The 17855-nt window shown below is 35.0% G+C and overlaps 1 protein-coding gene across 1 annotated transcript; it reads right to left on the bottom strand.

Annotated features, from left to right (window-relative positions):
• Positions 1–12989: 12989 nt before the first annotated feature.
• On the bottom strand, positions 12990–17565 carry Rrp4 (exosome complex component Rrp4). Its single transcript, XM_088272905.1, has 4 exons — positions 17365–17565; positions 16011–16074; positions 14568–15053; positions 12990–13793 (listed from the first exon to the last, which is right to left on the bottom strand). Exons 1-4 carry the CDS (start codon positions 17487–17489, stop codon positions 13581–13583), a joined length of 888 nt encoding a protein of 295 aa, XP_088129031.1. The 5' UTR covers positions 17490–17565; the 3' UTR covers positions 12990–13580.
• Positions 17566–17855: the final 290 nt, after the last annotated feature.

Raw genomic sequence — 17855 nt, 5'->3', positions numbered from 1 at the left:
ATCAAAGCGTAATTAGTATAAAAAATACATAAAATCCACGAACCACTAATTGGCGAGCTATAATATGCAAATAAACTACAATCAAACCTCGATATAACGTACTTCTATCCAACGAACTTCGGATGTAACGGACAAAAAATCCGGTCAAACATATATTTTTTTAACGTCCCGTTAATGTCCGCCTCCGTAGTGTTATGGTCAGCACGCTCGGCTACCGTACTAGAGGTCCTGGGTTCTTTTTTTTGTTAAATACTTAACGTCCAAGTGACTCTGAAATCTAGCTAGGGCTTATGCGACACCGCTTATCACGACCCTACTCAGGCTTCAACTTTTTAAGCTTCATAGCCTATGCCTACTCGTGAGTGGATTTACTCTTTATGTTTAAAGTTACTATAATTTCATGTAATTCATGAGTGAAAATTCTAGGCAAAAACACTCGCGGGAGTGGGTTCGAACCGAGAAACTCTGGCTTAAGAGTCCGCGACACTAACCACGGGACCACACCCTACCGAGTGAAAGCCAATCATTTATTATCACCAATCCATCAATTGTGGGTGGGTAGGTAAAAAATATGTGAAAAATAAAACCAGGTAGTATGTTTATAAAACAGTTATTATTTCTTATTAAATGTCTTTATAATAATATTCATAAATTTTATATAAAAATATGTTACGAACAATCATTTTTCATAATAATATATATATAATAATAATAATAACAATATAATTCTTCATTATAATAAGCTGCCTTAATGTAAAAGATATGTACAAAATGTCATTTCATCCAAATATACCAGCAGTAGTGGGTTTGGATATGTTCAGTTGGCACAGTTTAAAGGCACAATACACCATGGGTGGACGATCATTCTTAGCCTAGGGAAGCCGAGTAGGTAATTACTCTCGCTAGAGGGATGAGTTTATACATTTCATTGATTCTAAGTTAGCAGTGAAGTTTCTTCAAACCCTTATCCTGACCCCAACAGCATATAGAGTAATGCATCATATAAACGCAGTGTTATCTTGATGTTTAACACATGAAAGAAAGGTGATTTTGTGAACAAGTATTGGACACAATCTAAATGTTGTTACTAAATAGTCGGATTTTGGTTAACGGACACCCCCTCGCCCCAATAAGTCCGTTATATCGAGGTTTTACTGCACTTAAATTTGGCAAACTATTACTGGATATGACGCAATTTAACTAAAGACATTTGAATATAAATGGCCAACTCGCAAATAATTAAAGCGACATTTGATTTCTTCAAGCCTACATAAAAACTAAACCGACTTACCTAAGTGGAATTTTTGGGCGTTTTAATTGATTATTATAATTTTTTGCTGATAAACTGACGCACCCGTGAATAATATACCGATGAAAAAGAATGAAATACCGAAATTAATGTAACCCTTAGTTAGTGGTGAGCGATGGGTGGCATCGAATAAAGAAATAAATTGATCGCAAAAATGTACATACATATCGCTCACTCCTTTCAAGAACGTCATAAATAAAAAAAACTTGATTTTTCAGGAGAACGTTTTTAAAGTTTAAAAATATAATACAATGTATTAAAAATAAATATCATGCCACTTATTGAATTTTTACTGTGCTACAGTACTTTTTAGGTAAAACCTGAAGGTTTTTTCTCCATTTGAAAAATATTTAGGATATTTAAAAAAAATAATTGAACAATACATTTTCTTCAAAATTCAAAAACAACACTTTCTGCCCTGTAGCGGGTAAACATTAAATTAAAAATATCCCTCTTTTGCTGGGATATAGTACATTTTCTGGGCATTCCGAAAACATGCAGAACAGAAAATTGTCGATTTTTTATTTATGACGTTCTTGAAAAGAGTGAGTGATATTTCGTAGTCATACAGAAGAATGTGACCAAGTGCATTTTTTACAAAAACGTGACAATTGACTATCTGATAATTTGATATCTTACTAGCTTAATATTGCACTAAAAAAAATCCCAAAGGATTTTAATCTTGGAAGTATAATATATTGACTTGTTAAAAATGACTAACTGCATTGATGTTTATTTTATTGGCAAACAAAAGTGACTTAAATGGCCCTCCTGAACATTTTACGTTTTGTTAGTCGGTCATTTTCTCCTGTACGACTACGATATTATAAAATTATTAACAATAAGCTGTGCCTGGCCAGTTTATCAAATGGAAAAGAAATAAAATCGAACGAACGCATCAATAATATGTATGTTTCAATAATTCTTGGGAAGCAATGAAAATTTTAAAAATCTATAAAAAATACAATAACACGACAGTTTTCCTCTTTCTCAAGAAAAGCAGAATATTTTACATCATAAAATAAGAACCAACCTTCATTTCAATGAGAATCCCACGAAAATGTGCTTGAAAGTTGGAGCCGAGGAAGTCCGACAAAGGCATGACGTGATCGCGTACACCAGATGGTTGAAATCAGTCTCGTTAGGAGTCCTTAGCGATCGGCGGCATGTGTGAAGAATGCAGAAATGTAGATGAATTGGAATCTGAAATATGTATGTAAAAAGTCAATATGTAATACAATATATTATGTTTGCAACAGTCAAAATGGTATAAAATTAAGTAAAATAAATTTAAACGAAATGAAATAAAAATTTAATTAAAACATATTAAATATAGCTCACTCCTTTCAACAACGTCATACTTCAAAAAACTTGATTTTTCAGGAGATCGTTTTTAAAGTATAAAAATATAATGAAATGTACTAAAAAAATAAATATAAAACCGAAATGTTTTTCCTCCATTTGAAAACATTTAGTATATTTAAAAAAATTATTAAACTATACATTTTCTTCAAAATGCAAGAACAACACTTTCTGCCCTGTTGCGGGTAAATACGCCGCTTTTGCTGGGATATAGGGGATGTATTAAGTTAAAAATATGCCGCTTTTGCTGGGATATAGTTCATTTTCTGGGCATTCCGGAAACATGCACGACTGAAAATCGACGATGATTGGTCTGCTGGCCTTGTGGCCTATTTTAAGGGTGAATTAGCCTCCTGCGATGTTGATTCCCAGCTATTAATCCATCTCTTGGTGCTGGGAGTCGTCTACCTTGGGGTTACCCATGCAGAGCAATGTAGGGCAGTCTGGATGGTTCCATTCTCCTCACATGCGCATACCATTGTCTCCTTCGTTGCCTTCCCCACCTAACGACATCTTCCATCTCGCATATTTCTCTTATCCTGGTGTTCCTTATTCTATCTCGTAGACTCTTGCCAGATATGATCCTTAGAGTCTTCATTTATATTATATATACTGATATTATATTATATTTACTAACATTATTATATAATTATATATTATATACTAGCATTCCTTCATTGAAAATGACGCGGATTGCATGAAAACACGTGTCACAATAGATTTTAAGAAATAGTGGTATTTACCAAGGAAAACTTTAATTAAAAATGTAAGATAAGTTAATAAATATATTTGTAATTACAAAAAATAATACAAACAATAAAAAATTAAATTAAAACTATATAATTTGATTGCGAATGATAGCGCTGTTTTCATAAGCGCCATTTTGATATTGATAAATGAAAATTGCGCCTTCTTATTTACAAAATGATAATAAATTACGTACCCGAGAGATAATATTTCCTTTATTTGAGTCCGATTCGATCATGGATTATTGAATTTATAATCTGAGAACTTGTGCGTCACATTTACAATGCGTCAGATTAAAATTTAACGAAAACAACACGTTCGCTGTGTCGAAATATTCAACTGAAGAAAATGAATGCGACATTGCACATGACAATCTTTATTGTTGCAATTTATTTGTGATTGAAAATTACGCGTGGGTGGTCGAATTAAAAAACCGAAATAAATAATGAGTTATTTAGTTGATTTTTCGATTCGATTATTTTAATCTAATCGCGCCAATCGTAGCACAAATTTGGTTCTGTGTTGCGTATTTCTAGCTTCTAATATATTTTAAGCTGGAAAGACATATAAACTGAGAAAATGTAACGTATACCTTCTAATGAGGGTAGTTGAAAAACAAATACATTGGAAGAATGAAAGGTAATATTACAGTGTGTACCTACTTGAATTCTTGAATAGCGATACAGGAAGAAGATGAAGAAATGCATACATGTGGGAGAGACGAAGAATCTTTTCAAAACAGTGTGGTGTGACGTTCTAATCTTCCTGATTATAATTGCAGCGTGATGTTTAATTTTTATAAAATGAAACAACTTTGTTTTAACCACTTTTTATTGGTACACTTTATCCGACCGGTTTCGACAAGAACCTTGTCATCATCAGGGTTTATATACTAAATACTAAAACATAGGAGTTTTCCCGTTTTTTAAATCATATTTTCATATGGTGTACGGGGTGCGTGGAAGTTTTTGATATCATAAGGGAAGGGTAATTAACTATAACCTAAATATGAGTATTTCAATGTTTAAGAATTTAGTACATAAACCCTGATGATGACAAGGTTCTTGTCGAAACCGATTGAATGTAGTGTACCAATTAAAAGTGGTTAAAACAAAGTTGTTTCATTTTATAAAGTTTATAAAATGTGCCAGAAAGTATCTGCGAAAAACATTCAAGAAGTGATGTTTAATTAGTTATGTAAGCTTTGCAAGCAAGTAAAAATAAAATACGCTATGTCTTATCGATAGTCTTACATGTGATTCAAAGACAACAGACAACAGCCTGGGTGAGGACCAATCCGACATCGGATCCGTGTTAGTTCATAAGAAACTCTCACGTTTTATCATACATAAAACTAGTGAAGGACATTGGTACCATAAACCAAGCTAAGATACAAACTGCCGAACCCTCTTCTAGTGGAACGGAAGGTCTGCTCATGACAGTCAACAGTCCGCCTTCTCCTGAGGAGTGCAACGTGGTTTCCTCCCAGCAATGAGCAAATGCTGACAAGTTCCTGATTGGCCCACACTAGATTATCCCTCCTGTACCCAACACAGATTAAAATAAAAACATTTGTTTTTAATTAGAAGTAACAAAAATCCACTTTATGATCTATAATCCTTGTACACAAAAAGCAAGGAAAATAGTAAATCCGACTCCAACCTCTTTAGGTCTTTACCTATACATATCGCTCACTCCTTTCAACAACATCATATATCAAAAATCGTCAATTTTCTGTTGTGCATGTTTTCGGAATGCCCGGAAAATGTACTATATCCCAGCAAAAGCGGTATATTTTTAACTTAATATTTGCCCGCTACAGGGCAGAAAGTGTTGTTTTTGCATTTTGAAGAAAAGGTATTGTTTAATTTTTTTTTAAGTATACTAAATATTTTCAAATGGAGAAAATCCTTCAGGTTTTACTTTAAAAGATGTGTTGCACAGTAGAAAGTTCAATAAGTGGCTTGGTATTAATTTTTAATACATTTTATTATATTCTTAAACATGAAAAACGATCTCCTGAAAAATCAAGTTTTTTTATATATGACGGTGTTGAAATGAGTGAGCGATATATGAATAGATGCGCAAGTGTAAAGAAGCGAAGAATCATTGCAATGACAAAGTGGCGTGGCGTTCTATTCTCTCTGCCCACCCCTTCGGCGAAGCAGCGTGATACCATTACCTAGTTATTTAAGCTTTGCAAGTAAGTAAAAATAAAATACGCTTTGCCTTATTCGGTTCTTATCGTGCGGTGACATGTTTGTAAATATGTATTTAAAAAAATATATATCATACATATATACACGTTATTAATTTCGCCACATTTCGTATTATTTAACGCAAATGTCGTAATTAGGAATGACATCATGGCGGGAACGATCCATGTGACGGATGGAAAGGTCGTCCGTTATCTCGAGTGCTATCCGATTAGTTTATCGTTAAAAACGTTATGGATGTGCGTGTTATTTATTAAACATATCCATCTCTGTTTTGTTTGAAGTACAATGTACGCACAGGGTGGCGCTAAATTGATCACCCTATCGGAAAATGTTATAATTTTTTTAGTTTTTGTTTAGTAGGGGATCGGCCGCCTCAGGCACCAATCCAGGGTAATATTGAATAAATTTTAAGTGAAAAATCACTTAAATTTATTTGACCCTCCGAGAATAATAATACACTATAATACAAGAAAGATAACACTAATGAAATCATCATACCTAAGAGTTCAATATTACATAGATCCGAAATTAATAGTATTTTAATGTATTTTTTCAATCAACCTTAAAAATCCTTAAATATTCTTTACCCCCAAAAAGATTTTATTTTAATTTATAAAGATTTATTTCAGAACTTCAGATCAAATATCAGCGCTCACAGTACTTTAGGTTGAATTGAATTACAAAACGTCCAAGTGACTCTAAAATCTAGCTATGGCTTATGCAACACCGCTTATCGTGATCCTACTCAGAGTTCAACTTTTTAAGTTTTATAGCCTATGCCTACTCGTGATTGGATTTACTCTTTATGTTTAAAGCTACTACAAACTCATGTAATTCATGATTGAAATTTCTAGGCAAAAACACTCGGTATGTCTCTAGAGGTATGAGTTTGGCGTCGTACGTTAATCATTTATGAAATTTGTTAACTAAACAGCTGCAATAAACAAACAAATTCATAAAACGGGCACATATGTGTATCAACACTGGCGGCAGCCAATTGACGGATATCATCTTTTCCACATAACAGAAAAAAAATTAAATTCCAATTACAGATTGCCATTATTCAAAATAGTTTTTTTAAGTAAAAAGGTTGTTTATATTATTTTTGACATCTCATCAAAGATGAAGAAGAATATGGAAGTCTGGGCATTTACGGGGCTGGTTTAAGTGATCACTTTACACACGTGTAACATTCACCAATTCTACCCATTATTGACAACCACACTACTTAAATTCTTGGAAGCTCTATATATATTTGAACCAATTTAGAAACCTTGTTCTTGAATCACTAGAACTTCACTAGAGATATCTATAAGTGGTTCGGTCGTCAGCCCCGTAAATGCCCAGACTTCCACATTCTTCTTCATCTTTGATGAGATGTCAAAAATAATATGAAGATAACTCCTGTAATTGGAGATAATCCAGATTTTGTGAACAAGTATTTGGACACGCTCAAAATGTTGTAAAAAAGTTGTTCATAAACTAAATTGGATGATTAATTTTGCACCACCCTGAGTATGTTTGTATACTGCAGCTGTCTAGTTCACGAATGTCAAATACGATTGATTATGAAATACGATTGCGACGCCATTTGCAAAAATTATAACATCTTCCGATAGGCTGATTAATTTTGCGCCACCCTGTATTAGCTGCAGGTTGAACTATATTGGCTACGAGGAAAGACGCACGGACGCCATTCATTCTGGAAAGTTATCGATTTATTATCGGGGGAAAATTATCTCAAAACTCAATGTACGAGTATACGAATGCAACGCCTTATATGGTTGGGAAAGATATGATAAATTCGTTTTTTTTAAAACAATATCAATGCGCCAATATCTTCAGGTTATTAACCATATCTTCCGGATTTTAATGACTCGTTCGTATGCACTATTAAGTGATCGGATCTTATTTTTTTGTGAATCTTAATCACGGACGCTGACCTGATCTTCGTAGCGAGTGTTTTGGCCTAGAATTTTCACTCATGAATTGCATGAAATTATAGTAACTTTAAACATAAAGAGTAAATCCACTCACCAGTAGGCATAGGCTATGAAACTTATAAAGTTGAAGCCTGAGTAGGGACATGATAAACGGTGTTGCATAAGCCGTAGCTAGATTTCAGAGTCACTTGGACGTTAGGTAATTAAAAAAAACCTGTTCATTGTCTTGGTAAATTTTATTTTGATCCACTGATTCGTCGATTTATTTAATTATTTATTGTCTCATCGATTCTCGCATATGAGCTGAAAATGTGGCCAGGATTATTTAAAATGAAAATTATAAAAATGTAACTTTTTTTGGCTGTCTTCGATAAATATTTGAGATACAAATCACCCCTCTCACCGGAGCGAATGATCCATCATTTGATAGATCTTGTTTTAGTGAACAAATCACTCCTAAAGTGACTCACTCATGATACAGATTTACCGATGCGAATCATCTCAATGACCGGTTCTTACCCTCCTGAGAAATTTTGATGTCATAAAACTTTACTTTCTTCTTAATTTTTTTCATGGCAACCTTTTTATATTTTAAAAATTTGTTTATGGTTAAAATTAATAAGTAGGCAGAATTCGATAATATACTGTGAATAAAGCCCAAATATGTAGAATAAAAATTAAAATGCTATTTTCAGGCGTTTTGTAGATTGCAAAAAATAATACGGAAAGAATTCCATATACATATACTGAAGGATTTTGGAAACTTAATAATTAAAATAATTTTTATAATAGATGTCGCTTACGAAGATTATTGTTGTCGTCACTTGCAACATTTTTAATTAGGTTAAAAGGTTGTTAAAAATATCGTCATTATTCTTTCGTTTGGTTACGATTGCTGATCATCTTTCTTCAATTCTGGTCTAAAATGACCTCTCCTTCATGTTACTAGCTAGTCAACAGCGTGTTTATACGATGCAGTGTCCTATGCACCATCTGGGATGGGGTAGGGATTACAGAAAGGTAGCCTTCGCACTTCTGGTCTAACATTTCTAACGTAACCTAAAGATTCATAGTTTGCAATTCATTTTCGAAATATTAACCAGACAGCCGAAGTACAATTTTAATTAGTTAGTCTTTCACTAATTTGAGATCGAAATAACGCAGAATATTTTATGTAGTGCTCTATGCACTATTATGTGCGACTAAGAAGACAGAAGAAAAAATAATAGCAAAATTGTAGGTGTCGGTTTGAAAATCGTGCCAGAAAATACTGTTTTTACAACGAAAGGTTGACATCTAGGACATCTAGTGACATCTAGTGTCGATTTTGCGAAAGTTGAGCGCCCTTACGACGGCTGATCGAACTATAAGTTTTACCGCCAAATTTAAAAACTGAAATGACGCTCATCGACGATCCGTTCATTCCGAATATCCGCATCAAAGTGATCCGTTCATTAGTTACGGATAAATTTGACAATAGATCATTTTGGTATTCTTCTCATGGGTGTTTTGTTTTATATCGTATTTTGTATTTTTTATATAATTTATATAAAAAAATACAAAGCAATTGTTACTACAGTATTAACATTGAAATTTGTAGAGAAACTACTACTACTTCTACCATCACACTGTTTTCCCAGGGCTACCCCTACGGCAGAGAGGACGGAACGTCATGCTCTATACTCCTCGCTTCCTTCACATCCATACATCTAGTCATATATACCCTCCGATAACAGACTTGACACCACCAGATATTAGGTTCTAATTGTGCTTTTAAGATAAGTCTTTTTCGGACGTCCTCGTTCTATTCTCACATATATTTTCTTAGTCATTCTCTCGCTATCCATTCGCTCCACATGTCCATATAATATTAAATAACTCTTCTTAATCTTTTCAACTATCCCTAGTTCAGCCGTATATTTCTTTCTTATATCATCCAAAAATAAGCAATTCCGGACATCAGATATTTTAAATAAAATATCTCTGGTGTATAGTTTATTTATTAACCTTTTTTATATTCAAGGGACTGATACAAAGTAGCACTATAGCTACATCTGAGTCCAAAAAAAATTAATATGCAAGCAAAATGTCTCTATAGAGAGTGTGTGACACTACCTCATACCATTTAGACCTCTTGTTTGAAATCTAGTATTAAGCAACTATACAAGCTCGTATAAATGTGTGTGTGCATCTCAGTTTTTTCCTCTTTTTGGCTAACTCAATGCACTCATGGATTTGCAGTAGCTTGTCCAATTTATACAAGTTTTGTGACTATGTACTATGTATTCTCCTTTTGCTCTTCTTAACTAATATTACCTACCGTTTTGCCACCATTTCCTTTCCTACATCGCTATAATATCTTTCACCCTGAGCTCCTTGTCACCTGCACCCTATCAAATGTATTCCACTCTTATATCCAAGAATTTTTTATTGCAGAACTAAAAAATACACGTAGTGGACTGAGGCCTGATTTTACATCAATGTAAAACTGCTGCCACTAAAAACTTACCATCATTTAATTTGTAGAACTCCATAATTTTTATTTGAAATATTAAATTTGAAATATTAAATCAAACTGATTTTTAGGGTGTACTAAGTTGTACATTTTATTATTTGTAAACATAAAAATAAAATAAAAATTAAATTTGTGATAATTGTTTCACATCGTTAGGGTATTGTCAAATTACAGTAAGGCCTCTACTTATGTGAATTTGTACTTACACAATTTCTGAAATACAAAAAATTCCGTCAAGTCATTTATTTACGTAAACTATTATTTTGAAACAGCACTGGCACATGCCTTACATCCTGTTTATGTTTTTATTATTATTATTTTTACTTTAGCTATAAATTAAGTCTGCCTATGAATTTTCTTAACTTTTGCTATATTTTATTCTTGCTGTTTACTTTTAACTCATTTAACATTAGTGAAATTTTGTAATTGGAATGTTACAATTACCTGTTTTATTTGTTATTCATTATTGTAAATGTATTTATGTTAATTTTCTGTTCAATTTCTAAAATAAAATAAAATAAAAAAAAAATCCCCCTCCGTCTTTACTGTCCACAGGATGTGATTCAGGACTACGTCATAGTTTAGATTTCTTTATTGTTAGTTACGTGTATTTACGCACAATATATTTTCCACATTTTCATTTAAAATAAACATTTTTAAAAAAGAATTAACCCTCAAACCCTTGTCTGCAGGTAGGATACTTAGGATAGGGAAAGTTAATTACGATAATTATCATAATAGGGGAACATAAATAATTAATAAGTAGTTTGTACTCAAATATAACTATGTATTTACACATTAAATAATTGTGTACCTGATTAAATAATAACTTCTAAAAATAATAATGTTTTATTAAATAAATATGTACATATTGCATATAAATCTATACTGTTTTCACATCTTTTGAAACTAGCGCATATTATTTATTACACACCAAAATATATATCATATATCAAAATAATCAACACATTTTTTTTTTCCACTTTTATGATTTTTCGACAGTTAATTGATTGATTTTTGCATGGAAAATTTATGCCAATGCAATGATTGCGCATCGGATGAATGATAGTGATTTCCTCATAAGTTTATATGTTTGCATCCATGTTTTCTAATGTAAATTGTATTTTACCATTAAATATATTGATAAAGTTGAGAAAAAAAAGACTCCAATTGTCACTCCTTCCTAAATAATCAAAATATCAATGTATCTAAATACTTAACAAATTTGATTAGGAGATGCTTAGATCGGAAGATATTGTTTTCCAAATGTCCGCAAGAATTGGTCACAGAAGACATCCGATAAGTAGAATATTAGATTGTAGTAAATTTTATTATCAAAAGCGAAATAATTTCGGTTTGTATGTAGATCTAGCAATTAAACCATCTCCTTTACAATATTATCTTAAACTACGGGCTTGAGTAAATCATGAACAATTTATTTACATCTACTCACATTTATTTGAAATTCTTTTTGAAGGTTGGTCCAACCGTAACGCACGACGTCAATTGTGAGTCACGCCTTAATGTCAAGTTTTTTGACCAACTGTATTTGACATTTCTTTGTACAGTGATTCGAGCGGGTTCCGACTACCGATGATAAACGATCACCCGGCTGTCAACACTGACAAGCGCGTCACATGGCCATACTACCAAGCTAGCGGAATGGGAGCCGTTAAAACACCTGACGCAGGACAGATCGCCCTTCTTTCCCGTTTGTCATCGCTCAGGAGACAACTGCCATCAGCCAGCATCGTCATTCCGGTTATTTAAATTCAGTCATTAATATTTCTTTGTTATAAATTTATGTTACATAGTTTAGTTAGATTTTAATAATCAAACCGTTGTGAACAAAAATGTTAATAAACCACCTACAAGTTAAATGCTCTTCAGAGAACACATATGGAAGTTAAAGCGCATGGCACATGTATGTTAACTTAGCCCCATATTTGTTTCAGTCTTTGACAAATTCAACCGTGGAGAGGTATACAATTGAGTAGCGTGTTAAGATAGTTGTGTTTTATGAAAATGGGCATTCAAATAAAAATGCATTTCGTGCACTTTTTGGTCAGCATAATTGACCAAATGTGTCTAAATTCGGGAGAATTGTGCGCAAATTTCAGCAAACTGAGTAGGTAGAAGATGTGAAAACACCTGTGCACAATCGCCCAGTTCGTTCGTTCTGCGGACTGTCAACTACTATTCCCGATAGTTTGGCAGAAGAACAACTGTCTCAACATCTTTAGATAAACGCGACGGGCCGTCGGCAAATGTTTGCATTAGATGTTAAGTAGGGTTTGAATGTACGAGGTCAGATGTAAGTGATAGACTGTCTCCGCAGATCAAGCTATCAGACATATGACATGAAATGGACGTAGCATCATCAGTCGCGGCCCTAAAAATTCTTTCATAATACAAAAATAATACTTTTTTTTTAGGAAGATGTCGTTAGGTGGGGAAGGTAACGAAGGAGACAATGGTATGCGCATGTGAGGAGAATGGAACCATCCAAACTCCGTCACATTTCACTGCACGGCCAACCCCAAGGCAGACCACCAAAAAGATGGATTGACAGCTGGGAATTGACATCGCAGGAGGATAATCCCTCTCAAAAACAGGCCACAAGATCTACAATTAGTAGAAGAAGGTTTTACTCTCCTTAAAATGACATGGCCTACCGGGAACAGCCTTAAGGGCTAGATACACATACTCATTTAGTATAAAAGCATGCTATTATTGAGTTAATGCTACTTGGTAGCACGTGTGTACATACTTTGCTAGAAATAAGATTTGAGCATGCTCAAAAAACGACAGTCGTATTTTCAAGCAGCGCGGATGGAAGAGGCGTGCTCTGAGCGCGTCTGAACAGGTTTACAGGAGCATGCTTATTTCAAGCAAATGTATACACCTAGAGAGCATGCTCGTCTTAAGCATACGTAATTATTACCATGGTCACCTTTACTAATATCTCCCGGCACTTCTCCGAAAGGTTAAATAATGTGTAAATATTTAGAAAACATAAATCGATGTGAAGCACGACCTACTTGTATTATTTGATAGATTTTCAAATACCACTCAATTTGCTAAACATCATATCTGTTTTGTCAACAGAACCCGTGCATTTATTATATGGGATTATGAACTTTGGCTTGAGAATCGGCTCGGAGGCTCTACCATATTTTACTAACTACATATAAGATGCATTTTTTCCTCAAAGAAAATTGCCCACACGCCTTACGATTTTTTTTTTAGTATGGCTTTGCAATCTAATAAAAGAGATGGTAAGTTTTATTTTATTCTTAAAAATTGCTTAAAAATTTAGGTGGGTCTTGTAGTCTGTAAAATATGGTAATCATAAACCAACATCTGTAGCTTTAAGGATTCCACATAGCAATACAGTTTTGTCCGCCTCCATAGTGTAGTGGTCAGCGCATCTGGCTACTGTACTTGAGGTCCCGGGTTCGATTCCAGAGTTGCGGTTGCCGCCCTCACTCCTGCAGGCGCAGCAGGCGGTGCTGCGTGAGGAAGGCCACGTCCAGCATGGCCTCAGGGTCGAGAAGCTCGCGCGCGCGCTCGTACTTGAGGCTCTCCTCGTAGGCGCACAGGATGGTGGTGTCGTACAGCATGACCTTGCTGGCCGCCAGCGCGTGTATGCAGTTCTTCAGGCGGGCCATCACTTCGCGGTCGGCGCGCGACACCGCCTGCAACAGATTACACCTGATTACCCATTGTTAAGGAGGACTTCAGGTAGACACTTCAGGCTGAGGTATCTCTACATGAGAGAGTACGGCTCTACCCGACCCAGTTTCTCCAGGGCATGGTTGGCTACAACAGTTTAGAGACTAGAAGGAATGTGTATTTGATGAAGCATTTTTATCCATTGTTGCGCTGTATGATCGATAATCCTGAAATTATCCGGAGCATTGGTCTGTATGTTCCCGATAGTTACCTAAGACAGCGTCGACATAGATTGTTTCACATTCCTATACACAGGACCAATGTGCCGATGGTTATGCCTGTGGGAAGGGCTTTATTTATTTATAATTAATGTACACATTACAAACTAAAATTTAAGGCGTATACATTAACAAAAATCAAAAATTAGCAAGAATACTATTAAATTGATTCGGCAGTCAATTTGCGATAAGATCTATCCTTTTTAATTAATGTTTTACCACCGTACGGTGTTTGAAAATGATGCGGAATGCATCGAAACACGTGTCACAGTAGATTTTAAGAAATAGTGGTATTTACTAAGTAAAACGTTTATAAAAAAAAGAATACTATTGCTAAAGATGTAGAAGAATCCCGCTTGGGAATACCCCCTCAGGCACATGGAACAGTGATATTATTCAGCATAGCGGTAGCTCTTCCTACAGGCATAACCATCGGCAGGTTGGAATAATAATATTCCGTAAATACGACGATGCAATGCCTTTGGTGCGGATAAGGGCTAGAAGATGGAGCGTGCTCACCTCCTCGAGGTTCTGCGCGAAGCCGCCGCCGGGGGTGTCAGCGTTGGCGGTCGGGTAGAGCCAGATGAAGCCGTTGTTGCCGATGACGAGCGACACGCCGCAGGGCAGGCTGTGGAAGTGCGTCTTCCAGCGCCGCACGAGCGAGGGGAAGACGCGCACGGCCAGGCCCTGGCCGAGCTTGCCGTACTTGAGACTGCGCGTGTGCAGCGCCAGCGCGCCGTCCGCGTGCACGCTCTGCACCTCGGCGCTGATGAGGTCGCCCTCGCGCAGGTAGCGCCGCATGAGCTGCTCGTCCTCGGCGGAGCGGCGCCGCAGCTCGCCGCCGGGCAGGTTCACGGAGGAGAGCGGCAGCAGCGAGTGCAGGCGCGAGCTGGTGTCCACCTTCCAGCGCCGCTGCTGCACCTCCACCACGCGCCCCACAACCACGTCGCCAATCTCACCCACGTAGCGGGACTTGAGCGGCCGCACGCATATCAGCTTGTTCACCTGCAAATCATTATGAATATCTCTTTAACCCTTTCAGGACAACTGGTTACTGCTGCCAACCACAAATTTTAAATTAATTTCATTAATTGATTCGGCAGTCACTTTGTGGTAAAATCTATCCATTTTTAATTAATATTTTACTTGGTAAATAACACTATATCTTAAAATCTACCACTATTTCTTAAAATCTGTTTGAAACACGTGTCACAGTAGATTTTAAGAAATTAACATTAATTAAAAATTAAAATAAACTGCCTACAGGTTTCTAGTTAAAACCATAGTGCAATATGTGTTGCCTATGTAACAGAAATAGTGCTGGTAAAGATTTCATGTTGGTATCATTGTCTTGGAGCTTATTTCAGACTATTTATTGTGGCGATGTACACATGTCAGGATATTTATAGGTTATCTGTATCTTAATTTATCAATTTCGAAAGGTTATTGAACGAAATAAACAAAATGACAAGTGAGTCAATAAACGAAATGACAAGGAGAACAAAAGAGATGTCGGAAGACCCCAAAAGAGATGGTCTGACGACATAGCCGCTGTGGGGGGTAGAAACTGGCTGCAAGCAGCAACCGACCAGAGGAAATGGAAAGAAGGGGAAGAGGCCTATATCCAGCAGAGGAAGACAGAGGGCTCATGAGGAAGATGAACGTGGAGATGAAACTACCATCTGTTGAGGAATTTATGAAGTAAATAGCTTTTCCCTTCCGACCTCAGACAGAGCGCCTAATAAGTGAAAATACATGGAGGATTTTAATTTAATAATAAAATGGATGTTCAATAATGGGAAGAATGGTGAACGTCACACAAGTGCATAAAATAATCACTAAAGCCAGCCAAATGCCAGGTGGTAAGCCCTGGGATGCTCAGACTTCCACCTTCTTTCATACATAAAGGATATATGTCTCATCTCAAGTTGAGACACCTATGAAACAAGAAAAACAGGTTACCTGTTCCATCACGCCAGCTACGGAGGCTTTGAGACAGTCACCATCCATGTATGTACCATGACCTCTGGAAAGAAAATTAAGATTTGTATCCTTTGACGCACAACAGCTGTTTCATTTGGACATATCGACCACAGCATAAAATATGAGACAGTAAAATAAAAAAGGTACTCATGTTTTTTTTATTTTTTCAGTTAAATTTTTCTATATATGTAATAAAATAACTAGGTACCTACCTATACATTTTATTAAGTACTTACAAATAGTACCTACATAAAACAGTTCTACCACCAGATGTCGCATGCGTCGCACAGAATTAAACAAAACAGATCCGATAGAAAAAATATAATATTATTAACTGTCAGAATCAGATAGATATAAAAATTATTATAAAGATTAATTAAGAATAAACTTTTATTGTCGTTTCTTTAATTACAAAGCAACACATTGTTTATTTTATTATTATACACCCACTTTACATATTATTTACACCCAATTTATAAAGAAAAATATTACCACGTTATATATATTTACAACATTTTGAGTGTGTCCAAATACTTGTTCACAAAATCTGGATTATTTCTAATTACAGAGTTATTTTCATATTATTCCTTGACATCTCATCAAAGATGAAGAAGAATATGGAAGTCTGGGCATTTACGGGGCTTACGACCGTCATAGGCTGGTTTAAGTGATCACTTTACACACGTGTAAATATATTTATTTATTGATTTGGCGTTTAATTTGTAGAACTCCATTTTAATTTATGCATTAATTTTTAAATCAAACACAGATTTTTTCAGTCTACTAAGTTGTATTTTATTAACAAAAACACATAAAATATTAATATTGTGACAATTGTTTCGCGTAGTTGCACAATATTATTTTTTTATGTGTTTTTGTTAATAAAATACAACTTAGTAGACTCATAAAATCTGTGTTTGATTTTAAAATGAATACATACATTTTTCTATATTTTTTTCCGTGAGGTTCTCTTTCTTCATCCCTTATTCACATTCAATTGTGAGAATTATATATCATATAATTATGTACAACACAACAATAATATTTAATGGTGCGTTAAAAATATTGATACCAAAAACATTCTAAAGAAAAGTCATAGGATTTTACAAAAAAATAATTGTTACATGATTGAAAAAATATCCTGTTTTAGAATGTTTTAAAGAAAGAATAAACTTTGTATTAAAGCGACCTCCATTGACGGTCTAAAAAGTTTTTCTTTCGCGAATCTTTTAATATCGAAAATCCTTAAGGACTAGAATACGCTGGAAATTAATTAGGGATAAAACATACTTATCTAGTTTGCGGGTAGAAATTAATTAGGGATAAAACTAACCTCATAAATCCTTGCTGCTCTGTGACGACTTCACCCGGAGTGAAGAGTCTGGGAACCTCATCTGCGGTTGCAACGCAATGATTGACTCGTTGCGAAGCAAGACGGATACACACATTACTAGTCATTTTGATTGAGAAAAATAATCACAATCAAACGCGGCAAACAGACAGCGATACACGCGGGATGTCAAAAAAGAGTATTGCCAGTTACATTCGGTAATAAAGTTGCCAAGTAATAAATATGGAGTTTAGTACCTACGCTTAAAATATATTATTTTAAAATCGGGGCAAGTAGTATAGAAATGATGCAGTACTCATTTTTCTTATAATAATAATAATAAAATTGGATAACTTATATAGCGCCATTTTCGTAAAAAAATACCTCAAGGGCGCTTTACTGTGAATGAATTGGGGAAAATATTATGGTGGAAATGATTTAGCAAACAAATGTGTTTTTAGTCTTTTTCTAAAGATCATCTCACTCTCACTATT

This window comes from Brachycentrus maculatus, unplaced genomic scaffold, assembly GCF_059751285.1.
Source record: "Brachycentrus maculatus isolate JH-2025_06_01 unplaced genomic scaffold, ASM5975128v1 h1tg000531l, whole genome shotgun sequence".
Lineage (NCBI taxonomy): Eukaryota > Metazoa > Arthropoda > Insecta > Trichoptera > Brachycentridae > Brachycentrus > Brachycentrus maculatus.
The sequence above is the reverse complement of the archived record's forward strand: the minus strand, read 5'-3'. Positions and strand labels throughout refer to the sequence as shown.

Excerpts from the sequence above, each read along its gene's own strand:
- Rrp4 (XM_088272905.1), bottom strand. The coding sequence starts at position 17,489 with ATGACTAGTAATGTGTGTATCCGTCTTGCTTCGCAACGAGTCAATCAT. Across the intron at positions 16,075-17,364 it reads GAGCAGCAAGGATTTATGAG|AGGTCATGGTACATACATGG; the intron begins GTTAGTTTTATC and ends TTTTCTTTCCAG. Across the intron at positions 13,794-14,567 it reads TCGCGCAGAACCTCGAGGAG|GCGGTGTCGCGCGCCGACCG; the intron begins GTGAGCACGCTC and ends AATCTGTTGCAG.